This window comes from Chroicocephalus ridibundus, chromosome 6, assembly GCF_963924245.1.
Source record: "Chroicocephalus ridibundus chromosome 6, bChrRid1.1, whole genome shotgun sequence".
Taxonomy (NCBI): domain Eukaryota; kingdom Metazoa; phylum Chordata; class Aves; order Charadriiformes; family Laridae; genus Chroicocephalus; species Chroicocephalus ridibundus.
This window is the reverse complement of record NC_086289.1, coordinates 16,577,666-16,599,627: the sequence shown is the minus strand read 5'-3', so window position 1 is coordinate 16,599,627 and position 21,962 is coordinate 16,577,666. Positions and strand designations below refer to the sequence as shown.

The window sequence follows — 21,962 nt, the reverse complement described above, 5'->3', positions numbered from 1 at the left end:
GGACTTGTCACTCAAATCAGAGAGGCTGCACAGGAGGGCACTGAACCTGGCCTGGGAGTGGGGAGGGTTAGTGGGCAAAAAATAATGCCCCTGTGCTCCTGTTGTCCATGGAGTCCAGAATTTCAAGACAGGAAAATGATGCTGTACTGTCGGTAATAGCAACAAAGAGCTTTAAATTGCAGCATGTCAGTAGCCAAAAAGATGACTTTTGTCCTTGCAGCCCAGAAAAATTCCTCGGGGAGGAGAAATTTGCCCTCAGCAAAATCAGCACATTAGGGCTCCAAAACTCAAAGATGCCATATAAAGATCAGTGCTGTGAATTGCGTTATACTTGATATTACAGCCAGACAGAGTGGAAAGACGGGACCACGTACATCTCCCACAGCTTCTCCCGGGAGCTCTGACACTGCAGTTCTGCTACCAAAACCCACGATGTGCAGGAAATGTGGGCACTGCACGCGGGAGGTGGAGTGAAATGCCAACTCCTGCCTGGGAATTACTCACTCTGACTTCACTGCCTCCGTCCTCCCACTGCTTAATCAGCACTGGGGAGCCCAGGCACTTTGCTGCAGGATCGTGTCTGATGGCAGAGCGCACGGGAATGAAGGCTGATATGGGTGCACCAGGGAAACTGGGTGACAAGCATCCTCCACATCAGTGGCGTGCAAGAGGGATGCTTGGAAGGAGGCTTAGGGGATTTGCAGCTAGATTAAATAACTTGAAGGGGGGAAGAGGAATATCTAGGCTGGATCAAGGGAAATTTTCTTATGGGATAGATCTTGCTGGGAAACGTCTCCGACTGTCCCAGTGCTTCCAGACAGAGGACGGGTCCTGCAGAACCTGTGTCCTGTTGATTACTGTAAGTTTTAGGCAGGACCTAACACGCCATCCTGCAACATCTTACCTGTCAAGTTATCCCCTTGGTAGTCTTAGGACATTTTTTACTACTTCAAGAAACCTGAGAATTTAAGAGTAGCCTCTCTGGTCCTATGATAAAGATGTGCCCTGCCCAAGCTCTGTTGCATCCCTCCTTTCACATCTGAGTGTGGCCAGAGAGCATGTCTCAGGCTTGCTAGCCCAGCTTCAGTGCAGCAGGCCAGATCAGTAATGTGGTGTTGCGTCGGCTCAGCAAAATGTGTTTGCACCCTGCCTCAGGCGTGGCCTCTGCCTTGCTGCCATTAGGGGAACACGGAGGCACACAGGCGGGAGAAAAGCTTTCACTAAGCATTGACCAGCAAGCAGAGTAGGACTGGCGTAGTCTTGGGGGGGAACCCAGACCTTTGGTGTGTCCTTTGGGGAGCCAAAGGCAGAGCAGAAAGTATATGGTTTTCTAAAATATGTGTTTAAAATCTGCAGATTGCTTCTTTGATGCGTCTTGTGTGTATACCGAGGGTTTCACTGATCACCAGGCTTGGGCAGGATTAGTGCTTGCCCTCCTGCAGTTGGAGTAGGAGGCTCCATTGGTTTTATTTTTGTCTTCTACCAGCCGGGAGCATTGGCTGTGCATACCTAGCAAGTGTTGCAAGAACCCGAGACATAGATGACATCCATGAACTTTCCCGTTTTCTGCCTAGGGCATGTTGTGGTCATGTCTTGGTTTCTTATAGGAGTTCCTGCCTTTGGCATGGAAAACTGGGAATATGTTGCACCCTGCAATAAGAGGCATTACTGGAATGCGTGTTTCTATAGCCTCCTGGAAACTTCTATTGTGTGTTGGCACTGGGGTCCGTAACCCAGATAGTCCCTTCAATCCCGTTTCTATCAGTGGGGGGGGTACCAGCTGTTCAACCTGGAACAGGGAACTGGGCAGCTGTGGCTGCGTGGCGCTGCATAGGCACTGCTCGGGGATGCTCTGTCATGCAGGGAGCTGCGCATCTCCTTGCTCTTCCCAGGACCTGTGGGTGAGGGCTGGGAAAAGGATGGGCTCAGCATCAGGTTTGAGCCATGGGCAGCCTGAAGGCCTCAGTTTCCCCCAGTAAGGTGTGGAGCAGAGCCCATCCTCCGCTAGACCACGTCGTTTAGCCCCGGTGCCGGCGGGAACGTGAGGGCAGGGGAAGGAGATGTGGTATCCCATCTCTGGTCTGTGGCTTCCCACGGTCTCACACACAGTCTGTTTCCCTTCCCTGAGGACGCTGGTCTTGGGGCAGGGCCTCCGCATGCTCCAGTGCCCTCCTTTTCCCTGCCTCTGAGACGCCTGCGGAGAGGCTTTGGCAAAGCCGCGGAGCCGGTTTGGGCGGTGAGAGCCTGCCCAGCCCCGGCCTCCCTCCTCGGGGCTGGTTACTGATTACTTTGGGCAGCAGGTGGAGGAGGCCGGGGCTGGCAGCGATTGGGCCCGCACCTCTTCGTATCCTCGCTGGCTGGTTTCAGGAAGCGACACCTGCGTTTCACTTGGGACGGGAGCGCTGGAGCAGAGCGGAGAAGCGGCGTCAGCCCGGCCTTGGGCTTGGGGAGCAGGTAGCAAAGGGAGTCAGCACCCGCGCCGCACTCCAACAGGACTATGTGCACTTATCCAGGGGCGAAACACGGTGTGGAGGATCCGAGGCAGGAGCCGTGGCTCCTCGGCTGGGAATATGAGGACTGCTGTGACGCGCGGAGAGAGGACATGGCTGGGGTGGCCGTGCTGCGTGGTGAGGCTCGCTGCGGTGACAGACCCAGGGCAAGCAGGCAGTACCCGGGCTGCCGGAGGGCAGAGAGCGGCTGGGACAATTACAGGAGAGGGGAGGGCATCTCCGTGGACGGACAGAGTGTGAATGGAGACTGTGGAGGCTTTTGGAAGGAAGATATCCAGTACATGGACTGCAGGACAGCAGACAGTGCTTGGGAAGGCAAAAGCTGGGATACAGAGGGTAGAAACTATAAAGTGTGTGAGAGGGAGGGCGTTCAATACAGAGACTGCAGTTCTGAGATAAGAGAAGGGCGGTACAGAGAGGACAGAGTACCTGGGCAGTACAGGGAGGGGGAAAGGCAGTATGGAGAGGATAGAGTCCCTCGAGACTATAGGGAGGGGGGAAAGTGGTGTCAGGGGGACAGAGCTCATAGGGACTACAGTGAGGGCGAAAGACACTATGGGAAAAGGGAAAGGTGGTATAGGCAGGAGAGGGACTCTGGGGAGTATAGAGGGGGGAGAAGGCAGTCTAGAGAGGATGTAGGCAATCAAGTATATAAGGAAAGGGAAAAGTGGTATAGAGAGGATGGAGACTCTGGGGCATATAGACAGAAGGAAAGGCGATATATAGGTGTTAGGGACCAAGTAGACCAAGAAGACATTGAGCAGCGCAGGCAGCCCAAAGGCCATATCATGGACCACAGCAGTCTGGACAGAGATTGTGAAGCGCCTGCATTTGCTGCCAGGTCCTCAGGAGACAGTAATTCAGGCACCTGCTACACACAGTCCAAGACACGGGACATGGACTACGACAGCCATGGGGAGCTGGAAGGAGCAGCCCCAGAGCCCGAGATGGCAGCCAGGAGCAGCGGCGGAATGGCACGCTCGAGGGTACGCACAGGCCGGCCAGACTGGAGCCAGGTCTGGGAGCAGGAGGCTGAGGAAGCAAACAGGGTGGGCTCCGTGCTGCAGCGAAACAGCTTCTACAGACGGACGGCTCCCAGCGCCCTGCGGCACTCGGAGTTTGTGCAGACCAGGAAGGAGAAGCGAGGTACGCAGGGAAATGCTGGGCAGTTGCTTTCGGTGTGCCTTCACCCTGCCTTGGCACTGGGGCAGCACTGGGACTCTGGCACAGGCAGGGGTGGCCAGCATAGCTGGGCTCTTGTGGGAAACGCTGGAGCTTGTTGAAATGAGTGTCATTATTGTTACCCCTCTGTAGAGTCACCTACAGGTCCTGCAAGGGTTCTTGCCCGCCTTTTGCAGGGGCCCAGGTGGGAGGGAAGCCCAGGCAGCACAGAGCCACGGCTCACTCTTGTCCTTTCAGTCACTTTTCCATCTGTGCCCTGAGTACTTTGGGTACACCCTAAAACCTGTGGCCCTGCTTTGTCTGCTCTCTCAGGGCTCCAAGGACCCGCAGGGGGGAAAGGGTGAGGCGCTGGGGTTATTCCCACTGCCTGTTTTACTTTTATAACCCATTGCGAACAGATTCTGTGTGTAGGAACCAAATCCTAACCCTGCGGAGGGCGAGTGTGGCAGCTGTTTCTAGGCAGCACAAAGCAGAAAACAGGGGAAGTTGCTGTAGCACTGGGACAGACGCACAGGGCAAGTACTTGTGTGATTACACATGGGCAGGACACCAGGGCATCTACGCCCTGGGGGGCTGCCGCAGATGGGAATGGTACCTCCTGCATCGCCAGCCCCTCAGTACCGAAGTCGTCCCTTGCCTGTGCTACAGCAGTTGTGTGCCCTGGTGTCCTGGGTCCCTAAGCCATCCCTGGGTCTCCAGTCCCATCAGCCAGCAGCCTGGAGCTGGAGAGATGGCAAAGCTGGAGGGCTCAGGCTGTGTTGGCATGGGCAGAATCGTCCCATTGACACTGTGTCTGGAACAGAGTTGGCTGCAGGCAGCTTTGTCAGGCTTAGCCCAATGTTGCAAGGATATTAGTGTGTGTTGGGGAGGGGGCAGCAAGGTGGTAGGATCTGGGCGGAGGAAGTAAAAGAGCACTTCTTGGTGGACTGGCCTCCCCATTGGGCAGCCATGTGCATGAAAAGCTGGTCGCTTCTGCACCCTTTCTGCCAGCGTGTCTCAGGCGTGTGTGTGATTTCTCCATGAAGGGGGATTGAAACGCAGAGGAAAACAGCACCACAGTGCAGCGGCCGAAGAGGCGGCAGAGCTGGAGGCTGTGGCTGCCTGTTGGCTTAAACAGCATGAAATCTGTCCTCTGGAGGTATTTGATTAAGCAGGCTCCGCCGGCTGCATTTCTGCACTGTCTGCCGCCCTGGCAGGGTGGGACTTTGCTCAGCTGTGTCCCCAGGGCGAGGGAAGGGAGAGGCTTTGCAGTGCCAGGACGTCCAAAGGGCAGCGGAGGAGCCTGGAGCAGGCTGGGGAGGGCAATGGGGCCATAAAGCCTTAGGAGGCTGGAGCAGTGCTGGCCTGACCAGCTTTTGCAAAGGGAAGGGGGGACAGACTGCCATGGCAGGGGAGAGTCTTTGCTCCTCTGATGTTAAATGAGACGCCGCGTACACCCACGCTTGCGCTGGGAGGGGGCGTTGGATGTTTTCCCCACTGTGGCAGGCTCAGGGGCACAGGAGTGGCTGTGGGAGGTGCGGGGCAGGGTGCCCTCACCATCAGGGCCTGTGTCCCACAGCGGGAAAGGAGGGAGGAGGGCTCCAGGTATTTTGAAACATTGTCCGTCCTGCGGCCTGTTTCTGGCTGCAATTCTCTGTTATGCTCCTCCACCTGCCCTGCTGGGGCACAGCCCTGCACCAGCAGCAGCCCTCCTTGGCATATGTGCTTTGCTGCTGTAGCTGCCTCAATGTAGGACCTCACCAGCACACATGAGCCTCCCCAAAAGCCCTACCGTCGTGCATGGCAGCAGACATCCTCCTGCCCAGCTGGTAGGAAAAAGTCGGCTCTGTTTTTCCCTCTGTGTGCGCTCCAGGCGACTTTTCTAATGCTGTCTACTTCTCTTCCCAGGTTCCTCCTCCTGTCCACAGAGTAACAGAATTTAGGACTTGAAAGCCCCAGTAGAGATGGCATGGCCAGATCTTTTCCATAAGCAGGGTTTTTACACTTCTTACAGATTTCTCTGCGGTGCAGCCCGGTGATGGCTACTTGGTTAGAGCATCCCTTCTGGGATGAGACTCAGATGTGTCTGCCTGCCACATCAACAGAAGGAGAACTCGCCTGCCATTGCTTTGCTGCTTAGTCACCATCACTCTTAAAGGTTTTGCATGCTAATGTATTGCATTTCATCTCTGAACCCCAACCTTTTTCTTCTAAATTAGAGCTTTTTAGTTGATGGATTTTCTTCTGAGGCAGGTACTGTAATTAAGTAATTTTTCAGTCTTCAGTTATTTGTAGTGAAAAGAGTCTTAAAATACTCATGGCAAAGACTCACAGGAAGACCCTTCAGTCTTTATTCTTTCAGATGCTCACTCATTTTTCAGTTCTGGCTCCCTTAAAATAGTGGATTTAAGACCTGCATGAGGCATTCTAGGTGGGTGTCAGCACTTACTTGCACAGCGGTTTACCTTGCTGCGCTCCTGTGCCCTTGTCCAAGGACCCCAGTCTGCTTCTGCAGCACTCGGAGAACTCCTGCTGAGTTTTGGCCGACCAAGCAGAATCATTAGTCCCCAGAACAGTCCTGCGTGTGGTTGCATTTCTTGTCCCCATTAATGCGTTCATCTGCATTAAACCTGCTTGGTTTGAATAATTCCATCTTATTCAGGATACCTCGGGTCACTCAGTGGCTCGTACACCTCATCTTTGTTTGCGAACCTGTTGAATTGATGTTCCGTTCTTGACAGCGGTGATTTTCCATTTACTTTAAAAATACTATATAGTATCAACTCTAAATACTGTCCCTGGAGAACCTGATTAGGAATGCCCTTTTTTCTGGATATTTTCCACTGGCAATGTGTTTTTGAGGTACCAGTTAGCGAGGTCTTAGTTTTCCTTTTCAGATGGAAAGAAACAGACTATTTATTGTATAATTCTGCCTTTTAGCCAAACTTACCAAAAATTTTACTATCTCTGCTCGTGGGATTGCGTCATTGCAAGGGTTTCTTTTTTCCTGGATGGAAATAAAAGTCTATTATAAAATAGCATTTTATTTCCTCTGTTAAAAAATGAAAACTGAATTCTTAGTTCTACCATCCATGAATTTTTCTTAATATCTCTCTTTTCTCATTTTTCTGTACTTCAGAGTTTCTTGTGTGTCTATTGTCTATTATTTGGTGTTCTATATTCATTCATTTATTTATATTTGCTGCCTTTATTGAAGCACAGACCCAGGACAGATTTTTCGTCAATATTGTTCTCTTGATTGCATAACCATGTTTTTTGGATTATCTGTTTAAAACATCCTTTTAAAGAACTTCCAACTTTCATTCTTTTTTCCATCAATGCTTTTGCTCACAATCACTTTTGTTGATGGTCTGCCTCAGCTTTGGAATGTTAACTCTTTGCATACCATCATATTACTTCACTTTTTTTTGCGTCACGGCTTGGGACCATTCCGTGTTCAAGCTGAACGTTGGTGGGGTTGTGTTGGGATGATGGTTGTCATCTTACCTGGCCTAGAGACATCCCCACCAAGCAGGCTCTAGATGAGACATCTTTGAGAAGTCAAGCCATTCCAGTGGCCCTGGAGAAGTGTCCCCAGTCTGTTCCTGTTCAGCTCAATTTTGTGGTTTGTCTGGATTTATCTCCTGCTCCTTGGTCTCGGGACTCTGCTAAGGCCAGTGGCTGAATTCAGTTCTGTGGACTGAAGTCCGCTTTTGCCATGGCATCTGTCTGCTGCACCCCCTGCTTCCTCCTAAGGAGCCATGAGACACTGAATATATCCAGTACGTTGTTTTCAGAGCAGTGGATATCTTCTGTTACGGGCTTATTACCAATGTCCAGAGTGAGAGTTTTCACCCCGGCCAGATCCTGCTCCTGGCAGCGAGTTTAGCCTTTCGCTCAGATTAATTATTCCCTGCCCTAGTTTCATCCCCTCTCTTCTCATGGCAGGCAGTGGCTCCTCCCCTCCTGGCGTCCACATACTTCGAATATTTGCAGCTGGTTTGTTTTGTCCTGAGTCACTGCTTGACTCTGCTGAGCTGTGAGCCTGGGGCCGGGCTCACCTCACCTCCTGGGTGGCTGCAGCTCCCATCCGAGATTCCTGCTTACGGAGCCCGTGCAAAGGCTTGTCCTCGGCGCTGGTGGGCAGCATGTCCCTCTTCAGATCGCGTTAGCAGCCTGGGCACCCTGCGAGGCTGCCCCACACCACGGGGGATGCTGGCAGGTGAGCCCCGATGGGGAGGAGTTGGGGGGCGATGCAGCCCTTTGGGGGAGCCCCCCAGCCTGTGCATGATGGGCGTGCATCCTGTTGGATCTGGTCTTCATGGGCCAACTTTGCTTCCAGAATGGGGCAGGGAGGAAACCTCTATTTGCGTGTGTTACTCCCGCCAGGAGGTTGGGTAATAAGAATTAGAAGTTTTTGTTAATTGGAAGAAAGTCGGTGGCAGTGGTATTTCTGAGGTGAGCGGGATGAGCCGTGTGATTGCAATATTAAATCATGGCCTCCACAGGAAGGGCAGAGGTGGGAGCGTGCTCCATCTTGACACTTCGCTGCCACGGGCTGGGTTACGAGTCAGTGTTGAATCTCCCATGCATCAGCAGGCGAACTAGCAAAGCTCAAAAGCAGGCGCTCCTGGGAGGCTGTTGCTGACCGTCAAACCAATCCAGAGAGCCGGGGATTTGTCACAAATACGCCAAAGGGGATAGAGAAAACAGTTTAGTTAGAGGTTTTAATTTAGAGAGGCAGATTGTGGAGCTCGCTCCACCTACGAGAGAACAAATTTTGAGTCTCTGAAAATTGTGATTGCGAATATTGTTATTGGAAATGTATTTCTGAATGCCGGTTTTGCATCTATGTCATGGGTAAACACGAATTTGTCACTGGATTGGAATTTGGTGGCTTCATTAGAAATAGCAGTCACATTCCTGCAGGCTAACGGAGCCAGTACCAGCTGCGGTGTATGTCTTTTGCCTCCAAAGTTGATGGGCATGGTGACTCGGATTGAAAGGTAGCATTTAAACAGAAAATCTGTTTAAAAAGCATTTACTAGATGACCAAAACCCACAGCTGTGAAATGGGTGGGTTTAGTTAAATGCTTAATAAGCCTCATTTAGGGAAAGCTGCTATTAGACATACAAGAATGTGACAAACAGGAAAAAAGAAATTGACAGAAATCAACAGAGATGGTATGAAATACAAAAAGTGAGAGTTTTTAAATGTATCAGAGACAAATCTAAGTATTATATGTATTGGTCAGATAGAAGGGCCAAATATTAAAAACAAATTCTGTATCTGAATTTTTTGAACTGCGAGTGTTTGGAAAGAGGCAGGAGGATGACTTTTGAGTTCATTGCTGAAGGAGGGTGCTGGGCTTGGGATAAACAGCAAGAGTCCTAAGAGACTTGACTGCAGCATAGCCTTTTTTTTTTTTTTTAAACGAATCTTGAAATATTCAGAAAGAGCAAGAAGGCCAGAGGAGAACTAATTTGTATGAGTTTTCAAAATAACGCAAATACTGATATGGTGTAAGCGTGTAGAACTGGTGGCCAGCATCGTGCCAGGTCAAGCAAGCTGAGCTGATGACTACTAAGGGCTTAAAACCTGTGCAGGGAAGGTTTTAATTTTCCTTCCACAGGCTGCGATTTGAGTGTCGTGGAGCTGGCAATCCCACGAGTGTCAGTGGAATCCTCGCCTCAGGGCACTCTCTGAAATGGCCTGACCTAGTCTTCCTTGCCTGGGGTTTTGCTTGGTGGAACGTGGGGAGCTGCTGCATTCGCTGGCGGCGCCCGGCTCCCTTCTGGTGAGCTGGAGCCAGACACATCGTGTGGCTGCAGTTTAGCTATGGCTAAAGCTGGCAACACAGAAGGGTTGGTTGGTGGTGCAGTTAAACTCCTGAGATGGCCTGCCCAAAGCTTCATCTGGTGGCATTTTGCCTGGGGATAAATGCAAAATCCTAATCTTTGACCAAGGCAGATAGACTGTTTTCCATTTGTCTTCCCAGATGCTGCTGCATGGGTCATTTCTGGCTGTTGTTCTGGCTGGTCTTCATTTTCAAGATTCTTCCAGGCCACCCCATGCCGCAGTATCAGCTCACCCGCCCACCTCCTCTGGGTTTCACACACCTGTTTGCATTGCAGATTAACACCTTCTTGCTTCTTCCAGGTTGCCTTCCCGCTTGAGCAAAATAAATGCCATTCCTTTAAAAAAAAAATCCTTTTTTAGATTAACTCATTTGTTGTTAACTTCCTTAACTCTTTGAGCTGCAGAGACCTGCTGACTGTATTGGTGGGGTTTTTGTCCCTCCTGTACATTTTTCTGTCACGTGTCCTGTTCAGGCTCCAAGCGCTGTGTCTCAGACAGGATATCCCTGTTGGGTGTTGTAGAGGACCTTGCATGGCAGGGCCTGGTCTGCTACCGAGATGCTTTGCAGACGCTGTGGAAATGCAAACAGCAAATGTTAAACCCAGCAGCGGCTCCCAGGCCTTCTTTGCGGGCTTGTGCTGTGTTTGAGTTGATAAAGTTGTTCATCAGGGACTTACCTGATGGCGAGCCAAGACAGCTATTGCCTTAGCTGAAATCAGCCTTTTCCCTTGTGCAGGGTGGCTGTGATGGGAGTAGTTTTAAGGATACTTGCCAGTAGGAATCAGTGAAGCCTGCTCTTCCCAATAATTGCTTACTAAATGTAGTGCTGGTTGTGTCGCTAAATCCTCCTGCACAGAGCTGGCCCTTTTGGCTCTCCCGGGGCTCAATTTCAAGGCAGGGCAGCAGAGGCGCCTGCTTAGAGAGACGGGTATCTTCCCTCCCACGTCAAGGGCATCGTCTGAGCAGGGTTTCATCTGGGTTTCCGATTTGCTGCGGTTGGGGGGGTGCCTGGGACTAATTTGGAAGTTGCTCTTTCTGCAAGAGGCACAGCGGTTTGTCCTCAGCCCAGGTAGCCGCGGGAAGTCGCTGTTTGACGCCGATGCTGCTGGTTTCTGTTTGTCGCTGCTGCTCTGCAATGGGGAGGGCTGGAAGGGCTGGCGTTTCAGCGAGTTACGGGCTGAGTCAGTGTCTCATCTCGGCCACATTTCTTTTCTTTCCTGGGTCATTTCAGTGCAGAACCCCCAGCCTGGCAGGGCAGGATGCTTGGGCTGAGGCAGCGATTTCCCATCCCAGGTTTCACGCTGCTGCTGGCGACTGCTGTCACCCGGCGGAGCAAGGCTGGGGACCGCCTGCAGGTGGGCAGGGCCTGGGCAGAGGTGGCTGGGAGCCCAGGGGTCTCTTGGGGCTGTGGACAGTGGGTGCCAGGGTACCAGCATAGGTCCCAAGCCCTGCTGAGTGTCCCCAGGAGTCCCCCAGGCTGAGCCGCTGTTGCCTGTGGCTGTAACGGGAGAGGTCAGGGAGGTGGAGAGCTGGAATTGCCTCTCCTGCAAAAATATTTTTACAAACGTCTGAGCTGGGGCATGTCCGCAGCTCTAATAAAATCCCATTGAGGGAGAGCGGCTGGGGATCCGTGGGAGGCGGCAGGAGCGGATGGGCATTTGTCAAACCAGCAGCTGGCCTTAAATCCCGTTCCTGAGGCGGGCTGGGGTGCTGCAAGGGGCGCGGGGGCGGGGGGGGCTGGGCCTCGGTTCTGCAAAGCAGCTGTAAAATGGGGGAGACCCGAGTGTTTCTGGGCCAGACCCTGCCCCTGAGGGGTGTCCCGGGGAGGAGCTGGAGAGCGGTCTCCTGAATTTGGGCGGGGGGGTGGGCTGGTTTACTGTTGCTGTGCTTTTTGCCCGGAGGGCATTTGCTTTCAGGAGCAGGCAGGTAGGGCAGAAAGTGGCTGAGGCCCAGGAATCTGCTGAGGGATAAAATGTCTCAATGAAAACTGGAGGGGGCTGGGCTGGCCTGGGAGCCGCAGGTGGGACAGAAAACCAGGAGGAAAACCGGCGGCCGGGGGCCTGGGGCAGGGAGGAGGAGGAGGGTGGGCGGCTGCCCGCTCCCCCCGGCGCCCTGCAGGCAGGGCAGCCATGCTGCCTGTGCCGAGCACCCCGGCACCCGCTGGTAAGGCCGGGAGGCTGCTGCGGGGGGGTAGGGTGCCCTGGGGACAAAGCAGGGCCCTGGGCTGTGCTGGGGGCCTGGGGGTCTCCCCACCCTGGGGCTGCCCGCCGGGGCAGCGCGGCCGCCCACGGGGTGCAACTGGCCACCGCAGGCCTCGGGTGCCCACCCCGGCCTCCCACCGGCGGCTGCCGCCGCCACCCTGGCCTTCCCGGCCCTGCGTGGCGCTAGTCGCCGTGGTCCAGCTCCAGGCTTTGCCGCCGGCAGCCCCATTGTGGGTGCCCGAGGCCTTTTCGACTATTCAGATGGAAATGCCCCGGGGCTGGAGAATGGAGACCCTGTTCCCAGCCTGAGGGGAGGGGGCGGCCGCCATTACTCGTCGGGAAAGAGGAGCGGGACTCCTCTCCCGTCTGCTCGGCCCCACGGAGTTTCCTGGAGCCGCAGAGAGGGGGTCTGGACCCGGCCGGCGTCAGGGGGGAGGGTCTGGAGCAGGTTTGTGCTGCTTGGTGCCCGGCACCGGGGTGGCATTGCAGCGTTACTGGCGCTGCGAGGTCACCAGGGGAGCAAACTGGGTCTCCCCGCTGCCCTGGGCTGGGGAGTGCCGGGACTGGCCGCTCTGGAAAGGCTGTTGGATGGACAGTCTTGCTCTCTAACAGTTGTGTTTGGTAGTCTCATAGGTTGTGTGTGGCACAGTTCAGGTGCTGCTTGTTTCCTGTCCTTGCATCCTTGCTGAATGATGCTGATCTCGCTTGTCTGTCTTGCAGAGATGACTCTCCTGTCCTCCCAGACACCGTCCCTGGAGACGTCCTCGGCTGCCACTGAGAGCCCAGAGCAAAGGATGCTGGAGAAGAGGTCCAAGGTTATTGAGGAACTGCTCCAGACAGAGCGGGACTATATCAGAGACCTGGAGATGTGTGTGGAGAGGATCATGGTGCCCCTGCAGCAGGCACAGGTAGGAGCAGGGGAGGCCAAGCTGTAGTGCAGCATTGGTGGGATAGGGTGAGGATACTGAGTCCACTTTGATTTCAGAGGTGGCCAAGCAGCAGCACAAGAACCCTCAGAGGAAATTCAGCTATGCTGAGGGGAACAGGATGGTTCTCGCTGCTCCCTGCACTCATAGCAATAGCCCATCTGTTTTGGGATCCTGCTGAGATCTCACCATTGCTGAGGGCAAGAGACCTGGCAGAAAGTGTCACAGATTCGTTTCCTGAGGCAGGAAATGTTCCTCTTCATTTGGTTTTTAGGTTAAATTCATTGTCAAGAAAAAGCAAATATGCAGTCTTGGCATGGGGACAGAGTTGGTGGGAGGAGAGGGAGAATAACAGGTGAACAGAGGCATGGATGAAATTCCTGGGAAAGAGGAAGACACTGTGGTATGACATGAGGAGTGAGAGTTTCAGTGCACTGGGGATGAGGGAGTGAGTACAGAGGTCACCGTGATGGCAGGAGGTCACACCAGGTGGCTTCTGTGAAGCTGAGGACTGATGGGTTGCAGGAGGGCAAGCAGGGGATGTTGGGTCTGACTGGGACATATTCTCCCATCCATGACATCTCTCTTCCCATTCCCTAGATGCAGAACATAGACTTTGAGGGTCTTTTTGGAAACATCCATATGGTGATTAGCTTCTCCAAGCAACTGCTGTCCACCTTGGAGGCTTCAGATGCCATCGGTATGAATTTTCCTGTTAACTTTTCTCAGCAGGCTGGGATGGCCTTTGCTAGTGGCACGGCAGAACAGTTTAAATGGTGGGAGAGGATCACTGGGGCTGGGCTTTCTCCCCACTGATCCCTGTCACCACTCATCAGTCCAGCAACGAAGCCAAGGAGATCTGTGTTGCCCCATGGGTCACTATGCTGAGAAATACAGTGCCTGTGGCCCTCTGTGGCCCCTTGCCCTGAAGCGAGCCCCACTCCTCACTGCTGCACTGCCAGCTTTTGCTGCTCAGGCCTTGGGCAGCCTGTGCCTTTGCTCTCTGTGCGGCTCCAGTGACCAGTGTCCCCACTTTCACCCCTGCGAGACTTGGATCAATTGATCTCCCTGTGTTAGTGGGTGATGAGGAGGCGTACTGGGTGCTGTGGTAGCACTGTTGTCTTGAGCTGTGTTTGTGGAAAGGGGACACTGGGCATCTCAACATGAGACACACCGGCGTTGTTGGAGGCAGATGAGGACTAGGAGACACTGAAGTCCTGCTTTGCTGCTGTCTGCAGGGCCAGTGTTCCTGACACAGCGTGCAGAGCTGGAGAGCGTCTACAGGGTGTATTGCCAGAACCATGATGAGGCCATCGCACTGCTGGAAACCTATGAGAAGGATGAGAAGATGCAGAAACTACTCCTGGACCTGCTGGATAGCCTCAGGTTGGAGCCTCTGGCTGTGGTGGCCACCAGGCTGGAGTAGGGGGGTCAGTCTCCAACATCCCTGCCCCTCTGCCAGCAGTGCTTGGACAGTTCAGGTGGTTGGCTGGAGAGGAGCTGGCTATGTCACTGCATAGTTGACGAGGCTCTGGGTTCAAATGGCTCCCTGCCCCAGTGCACAAGTGCTGGAACACCTGTAGGCCCCCTTTAACTCTGAGCAGAAGCCACCAAGGTACAGAGAAGGGGGCATGTCTTGGATTGAGGGCTCCTGTTCCCCAAGCCCTGCCCCACCATGGCTGGTGAGGAAGGAGCCACTTTGCCTAGCTCAACGACTGCCAGGGGTCCAGCTTGTGGAGGTTAATACCCCAGGAGCCGGCAGCACCAGCTGGTGCTCTGGGGGGACAGGGTTGCCTGCTGCCCTGGCAGCGTCACTGTAGGACAGGGTGAAGGCGCTGGCTGCGGGATTGCACACCTGCCGCCCCATTAACCCATTGCTTTTCTTTGCTTTTTGGCACTCTCTGGGCCGGCAGGAGCCTATACAGTGAGTGGTAAGTGCATCCTTCCTGTTAGCCCCCGCCTGTCTGTCTGTCTTGCCCTGGCTGCTCCTTTGTAACTAACCTGCCACCAGCTGGGTGCATGTTGGGGGGCCCTAACAGTGCCTTGTGGAGGCACGTCTGGGAGGAGTGGGGTGTCTGTGGCGTGATCGCAGCAGAGGCAATGGGTGGGCTACACAGGCAGGCAGCACAGGTGATGAGGCGGGGGGAGGCCTTGGGCAGGAAACAGGCTTTGAGAGCCGTCATCTCCAAGGAGCCAGGAGAGGAGCCCTGCACTGACTCCGGTTCCTGAGCACAATCAGTCTGTCCTGCACTGGGGGACAGACCTGGGCAGCTGGGTGGTGGGACAGAGTCTGAAGCAAGTGTGAGGCTGTGCCTATGTGGGATTTCATGGTGGGTCTGGTGATAGAGAGGATCCTGGCTGGGAAGGGTCACCTGGTGTGAGTGAGGTCTGCAAACCTGGGCTTGGTCTGAGAGCTTCAGGAGTGCAGTGAGTTTGGAAATGAGGGTGGCGTGACTTAGGGAGTACAGTGGATTTAGAGGTGTTGGTGTTCTGGGTCTGGTTTGCATTGGATTGAAAGGGCAGAATTTGTGTGGCAGAGCTGGACTGAAACCTGGCGCATCTCCTTTGTCAACTTCCCAGGGGCTGCACAAACTACATTAACCTGGGCTCCTTCCTCATCAAGCCAGTGCAAAGGGTGATGCGATACCCGCTGCTGCTGATGGAGCTGCTGAATGCCACCCCCGAGGCTCACCCTGACAAGGCACCGCTCACAGCTGCTGTCCTAGCAGTCAAAGAAATCAACGTCAACATCAACGAATACAAGCGCCGGAAGGACTTGGGTGAGTAGCGGGGTAGCACTGGGGAGCAAGGGACAGTGTGTTGAGGTTGGTGTCTGTCAGCTCCTGAACGTTATCTGGCAACCACAGTCATGGGTCGAATCTGCCCCCAGTACACTATGCCCTCGCAGCAGGGCAGTAGAAGAGCTGCATTTAAAAATCTGAGCATGAGATACAATTCATAGAATAATGCTGTACACATCTGACTTTAGCTATTTCTTGTGATACAGGGACACAAAATATATGCAGTTGCTGACCCCATGGCTATTAAATGAAAACAATAATAATGATAAGAAAAAAGAATATATACTTAAAGTTAAAAAAATGCAGTTTTAAGCAACACAAATAGGGAATTAATCTGCTAGGGCAGTCTGTCTTACCGAGATTTGAAGAATAAGTTTGAAGGTATATCTGTAGACAGGACAGAATCACACAGGCGCTGGCTGGAAGAGCCCTCTGGGATCTCCTGTCCAACCTCCTGCTGGGAGCAGGATTGTCCCCAACATTGGCTCTGATCAGCTGCCGCTCCCTCCAGCCAATTCTCTCTGACACCCAAGGATGGAGATTTCAGAGCCTCTCTGCTGTGCTGTGCCAGGGCTGCACCACCTTCACGGTGAAGCTGTCCTCCCTGATCCACCCTGAAGCTCCCAAGCTGCCAGCTCTGGCTGCTGCCCCTCGTTGTATTGCCTGGCGTTGCTCAGAGGAGTTTGGCTCCATCACCATTGTAGCTGCCCTTGAAGTAGCTGCTGGCTGTGAGCAGATCCCCCTCCGCCTCCTCCCAGCCCGGCTGAGCTCTCCCGGCTGCCCCAGCTCTCACTGTGGGACCTGAGCTCTCCCTGTGGGTCAGGGGCTCTGGTTCTCTGACATCCCTCTTGACCTGGGGGCACCAAAACTGGGCACAGTATCCAAGTGCAGCCTCCCTGGGACTGAACAGAGAGAGAAAATTTTTCCCTTTGACCTGCCAGCCAACCTCTCTGTTTTCCCTTGGAAGACCCTGACTCATGCAAGTCTTACACTTTACTCTTTCCACATAGCCCCACTGAAGCTGAGATGCCATAGGCTGCCTGTAACGATTGCTCATATTTGCTAAAGAAGCAATATAAACACTTTCTATATGTCAAGTGATTATTGTACACCATCTCCTGTGTCATCTTATGCTAATGCTATTCATAATCCTATGGAAGAGTTTGAATGGTGGGTCTACAAAGCATAGGGCCTGTCAAGAGCCAAATAGGGGATTACAGATGGCACAGTGATGGATTTCAAAATGAGGCGAGGCATGGCATGGCGTGATGGGCACTTGGGACTGCAGAGGCTTAGGGAAGGGGAGAGCCAGCAAGGCAATTGTTGATTCGGCACTGTAAGACATGGGCATTGTGCTGACAAGGGTTCTGATTTCTACATCAATCTCTTTAGTGTTAAAGTACCGGAAAGGGGATGAGGATAGCCTCATGGAGAAGATCTCCAAGCTGAACATCCACTCTATCATCAAGAAATCCAACCGTGTGAGCAGTCACCTCAAGCATCTCACAGGCTTTGCGCCCCAGGTAATACACATCAGCTGCCAGGTGCACTTACATCCTTTGCTGCTTGAGAAGGTGGTGGTACCTGCTGTCCCCTCGCACCTCTTCCCCAATGAGTATCTCTGATCCAGGCCAGCAAGGCAGAATGAGCTTAGGATCTGAAGCACCCATCTCTGCTGTCCAGGTTGTGGGCAGGAGGCCCCATATCCCACACTCTGGGAGTTGCTGCGTTGCCTCACTTGAGACATTTTCTCTCACAGATGAAGGATGAAGCCTTTGAAGAGACAGAGAAAAATTTCCGGATGCAGGAGCGGCTGATCAAGTCCTTCATCCGGGACCTTTCCCTCTACCTGCAGCACGTCCGGGTGAGTCAATCTGGGTGTTGTGCCTGACCCATGGGGTTCGCTGTGTGCTGCGTCTCCTGCCTGCAGGTTGTGAACCTGCTCCTGCCCTCAGCCGTGCCGGGGGGGTGGTCCCTGGGGCTCTGGGCTGCCCTGGGAGGCCTCTCCTGGGCAGCAAGCATGGCTGTGCTGACTGCGTGTCCCTGGTGCAGGAGTCAGCCTGCATGAAGGCGCTGGCAGCAGTGAGCATGTGGGACCTGTGCACGGAGAAGGGTAGTGGGGACTTGGACCAGTTCCAGAAAGTGAATCGGCTCATCAGCGACCAGCTCTTCTCCAACTTCGTGAGTGAGGCTATGCTCTCGCATGTTCGGGGCACCCCTATGAGGCTGCAGGGAGGGTGACACATTCTGGGAGAGGTGTGAGCACTCCTGTTTGGCTCTTCCCTCCCAAGAGCTTTGGTGGCTGTGGATTTATGATGTGTATTGAGCGTGCATGTTTAGATACACATTTTTTTTCAGCCCTACCTGAAATGTTACAGCTCTCTGTTTGGGTAGTTCGGGTGCTTCCATAGCATTGCCCATGCTGGCACAGTTACGTAAGATTGTAGAATAATTCCTGTTGGAAGGGACCTCTGCTGGGTGGCATCGGAAGGACAGACCCTATGTGGTCCTGAGGAAGTTGTGTGCTGGAGGGTGAGCTGCTGGTGTTAACCACACCATGTAAGAGAGCTCCTCATCTCACCTGCTTCCTGCATCTCTGCCCACCAGAAAGAGCGGACAGAGCGGCTGGTGAGCTCGCCCCTGAACCAGTTGCTGAGCATGTTTGCGGGGCCCCACAAGCTGGTGCAGAAACGCTTCGACAAGCTCCTCGACTTCCACAACTGCACCGAGCGAGCAGAGAAGCTGAAGGACAAGCGAACACTGGAGGAGCTGCAGTCAGCCCGCAACAACTACGAGGCCCTCAATGCCCAGCTGCTGGACGAGCTGCCCCAGTTCCTGCGCTTCGCCAAGGAGCTCTTTGCCAGCTGCGTGCGGGGCTATGCCGAGGCACACTGTGACTTTGTGCGCCTGGCCCTGGAGGAGCTGAGACCCCTGTTGTCGGTGGGTTCCCGGAGCACAGCCAAGGCTCTGGGCTCAGTGCAGTGCTAATTTCTGCACAGGGCTTGTCCCCGAGCCTCTATGGGACCCGTCCCGTTGCGGGGGAAGCTGCTGCTGCAGTTTCTGGCCCCAGGTACATCAGGGAGGATTCCTGTGGGATGCTGTCAGGTCAGGGATTGCGGAGTCACGACACAATTGTGTGTAGAGATGGTGGAGGCTCTAGCCGCTCCTGGAGCAGTGGCAGGAGAGCATTTGCCTGGGAGACTCTTGGGTCGTGAGTTTGGGGACTACTCAGAGGTGGGTCCAGACAGGACTGCAAATCTGGGCCTGATGCAAGTCACGGGCAGGGCTCAGAGCCCTGCTTGGCCTGGGACCAGGCATGGTCTCTGCTGTAGTTCTTGGCCACTTTTCCCAGGAGCTGTCACCTAACCATGACCCCCCAACCCTACTCTGATTCCAGTTGCTGAAGGTGTCTGGCAAGGAGGGAAACCTCATTGCCATCTTCCAGGATGAGCACAGTCGAGTCCTCCAGCAGCTCCAGGCCTTCACCTTCTTCCCAGAGTCCCAGGCAGCTCCGAAGAAGCCTTTCGAAAGGAAGAGTGTGGAGCGGCAGTCTGCCCGGCGGCAGCCTCTTGTAGGCTTGGTGAGTTCCCTCTGCCCTGTGTCGGGGCTTGTGTGGAAGCCCAGGACAGTTGCTCACACGTGACTTGTTCCTCTGCAGCCTAGCTACCTCCTGCAGTCGGATGACGTCCGAGCTGCCCTCCTGGCCCGGTATCCCCCAGAGAGTCTATTCCAGGCAGACCGCAATTTCAATGCTGCCCAAGACCTGGATGTCTCGCTGCTGGAAGGAGACATCGTGGGTGTCATCAAGAAGAAGGACCCCATGGGCAGCCAGAATCGCTGGCTCATAGACAATGGGGGTAGGTGGCTTCTCCCTGCCCTCAGCACCTGCTGCGACTCCCCTCCTCTGGTCCCCCGAGTCTCCAGTCTGAGCTTCCTTCCTCTCCCTCTCTGCAGTGACCAAGGGCTTTGTGTACAGCTCCTTTCTGAAGCCCTACAACCCGCGCCGCAGCCAGTCGGACGTCTCTGTGGGCAGCCACTCTTCCAACGAGTCAGAGCACAGCAGCTCCTCTCCCCACAGCAACACCACGCTGACCTTCAGCCCCAGTGGGGCAGCCGTCACCTTCACTCAGAAACCCCTGCAGGACTCTGCCTCCCCAGCAGACCCGTACCAGTCCCCGCAGCCCCCCTCAGAGACAGACTCCCCCTCTGTGCCCCAGCTTGGCTCTAGTGACAGGACGGTGCCACTGGAGGCTGGTACAGTGACATCTCAGCGCCGCTACAGCCGCCCCGAGCTGGGCTGCAGCCCCAGCTCTCGCAACGGGCACCCCACCAAAGCGCATCTCAGGCCCACGCCCGCGGTGGAGGACAGAGACTCTGGGCTGGAGAGCAGCGAGTCAGAGGGAAACCAGGTGAGCCTTCAGCCACCCCCCACGTGGGGATGCCAAGGGTTGACTCCGTCACTTGAGTGGCGGCTGAATCATCCTCCTCCCTCGCAGTGACTAGGGCGAAGTGGGAGGCAGACGCTGCTTTGTCTCACACAGCTGAGGTTTAGGATGAGATTTTTTTCTCCCAACAGCGGAGGTGCAGAGGCAGAGAATTAGGCTGCAAACAGGGGTGGGCAGGTGGGGACAGCTCTGGCAGAGGCTAGGATGGGGATGGGGCTGTCACCGTTTGGGGAGAGGGGGGAGAGGCGCAAAAGTGCACGCATCCTGTGCAATGTGACAGCAAAGCTGTGTGGCGTGACCATCCAGCTGACAGTCCCCTTCTGTCCCTCTGGCAGGTCTATTATGCTCTCTACACCTTCAAAGGCCGAAACAGCAACGAACTGAGCGTGTCAGCTAACCAGAGACTCAGGATCCTGCAATTTGAGGACATCACGGGCAATCGCGAGTGGTGGCTGGCCGAGGCGCACGGGAAGCAGGGCTATGTGCCCTCCAGTTACATCCGGAAGACAGAGTACACGTGAGGCAGTGGGCAGGAGCCTGCACCCCGTGCCTTGTTCCTGCAGGGACTGCCAGGGGCCTCGAGGAGGCTGGCCAGCCCTACAGCTCCCACTGCTCACCCTGAGTCTGTGTCCCTCGCAGCCATGCAGTGCTCCTGGGCCCCACCATGCTGGCTGCCACCTCCCCTTCTGGGGAGGAAGGAGGGTGGGCTGGCAAGGCAGGCAGGAGCAGGCAGCTTGTGTGAGGGCAGGGGTGAGTTGCCTTCACCCTGTGCTGTTTGAGCCTCCTGTGTCAAGGCGGGAGCAGGGGAGCAACGTGTGGGGCTGTGGCCTGGGAGGGAACAGCTTGACAGAGGCTGAGAACCTGGTGTGGGTTTAATTGTGGGAGGCCACTGCTGAGTTTCTGGAGTCCAGCTTTAGCCAAATGGTGTTAAAAGCAACCTGGGCCCTGTGAACGTGCTCCCTGTGCCATCTCAGCAGCAGTAGAAGCCTGGTCTTGCCTCTATGTGCAGGACCTCAGGGTGGGACATCCACATGCTGCCTGGGGAAGTGGCTCTGAGGTTCACTGGGAGTAGTTGAGCTCTGGGACTGGGACGGGCCCCCACAACAGATGCTTTGTCCCTGTGCTTTGTCTCCCAGGAGCTGGGGCCTCTCCAAGCTCTGCTGCTAGCAGCAGCTATTGGGGTCTCCTCTCCCAGATGAGATGCAGAACACCACTTTCCCTCGTCAGTGCAGTGTCTCTAGTGCCCAAGACCCAGCTTTGTGCTGACATGCCCACCTGGCTACTTTGGGCTGGGGCAGGGCAGCACAGCCTCTTCTCCAGCCTGATTTTTGGGGGGCTCTGACCAGGACTGCCTCACCTGTGCTTTTCTGCAGGGCACCGGCAACAGTGCTGACATTCTGGGAGGGCAAGGCAATCTCTGGGAGGGATGTGGTGCCCTTTGCCGGGGGGGCATGTGTCTTACCTGCTGCTGCCGTGCCCTGAAGGAGAGAAGCTCCTGTCTCCTTGGGGTGATGTTTGTGTCCCCTGTACTGCTGCTCTGTAAATAAAGATTTGCCCTTGTGTATAGGAGGCGCCTGTGGAAGCGTTGGGAGAGCTGGGAGGAGTGTGTGGCCACTGGTGGGCTGGCAAGCAGAGCCCACAGACTTCACGCAGACCCTGCAGGGACAGGAAGAACATTTGCCTTCCGGTGGGGTCCAGCATGCGTCTGCCTTTGTCTTTGTGCCAGCTGCAGCTTAGGCACTAGGAAACCCTCACGGGAAAGTTCTTCATTAAGATGAAGTGATTGCGCTGCCCTCTCCCCCCACCACTGGGACTGATGGTGGCTTGCGTCCTTCCTGCCACCAGCCGGGATGAAGGGGTTTGCTCTGCTCTGGGTGGGTTTGGCAGCAGTGGCATGCACATGGGCCTGCCAGCAGCCAAGGTCAGTGCTGCAGCTCCTGGCTTTCATGCCCAAGAGCAAAGAAGGGTCAAGAGTTTTGTCACCGGTAACCACCGGGTTCTGTGTGCACCTCTCCAGCTTGTCTCCACCACAGGCAGGTTTGCAGTCTGGAGCCACAG

The 21,962-nt window shown here is 54.7% G+C and overlaps 1 protein-coding gene across 4 annotated transcripts in view; it reads left to right on the top strand.

Annotated features, from left to right (window-relative positions):
- Nucleotides 1-21,468, top strand: part of DNMBP (dynamin binding protein) — a 35,820-nt gene extending 14,352 nt beyond the window's left edge. For 3 of the 4 annotated variants that reach the window (XM_063339125.1, XM_063339126.1, XM_063339124.1), the window contains 13 exons: nucleotides 12,453-12,640; nucleotides 13,259-13,358; nucleotides 13,897-14,044; nucleotides 14,572-14,589; nucleotides 15,239-15,438; nucleotides 16,852-16,982; nucleotides 17,219-17,323; nucleotides 17,512-17,640; nucleotides 18,067-18,399; nucleotides 18,857-19,039; nucleotides 19,118-19,316; nucleotides 19,414-19,868; nucleotides 20,240-21,468. In XM_063339125.1, the coding sequence (XP_063195195.1) occupies nucleotides 12,453-12,640; nucleotides 13,259-13,358; nucleotides 13,897-14,044; nucleotides 14,572-14,589; nucleotides 15,239-15,438; nucleotides 16,852-16,982; nucleotides 17,219-17,323; nucleotides 17,512-17,640; nucleotides 18,067-18,399; nucleotides 18,857-19,039; nucleotides 19,118-19,316; nucleotides 19,414-19,868; nucleotides 20,240-20,425 (2,375 nt within the window). In that variant the 3' untranslated portion in view covers nucleotides 20,426-21,468. Of the gene's footprint in view, nucleotides 1-3,074; nucleotides 3,657-12,452; nucleotides 12,641-13,258; nucleotides 13,359-13,896; nucleotides 14,045-14,571; nucleotides 14,590-15,238; nucleotides 15,439-16,851; nucleotides 16,983-17,218; nucleotides 17,324-17,511; nucleotides 17,641-18,066; nucleotides 18,400-18,856; nucleotides 19,040-19,117; nucleotides 19,317-19,413; nucleotides 19,869-20,239 lie in introns of those variants that run through there. The other variant, XM_063339127.1, reaches the window with a different exon arrangement.
- Nucleotides 21,469-21,962: the final 494 nt, after the last annotated feature.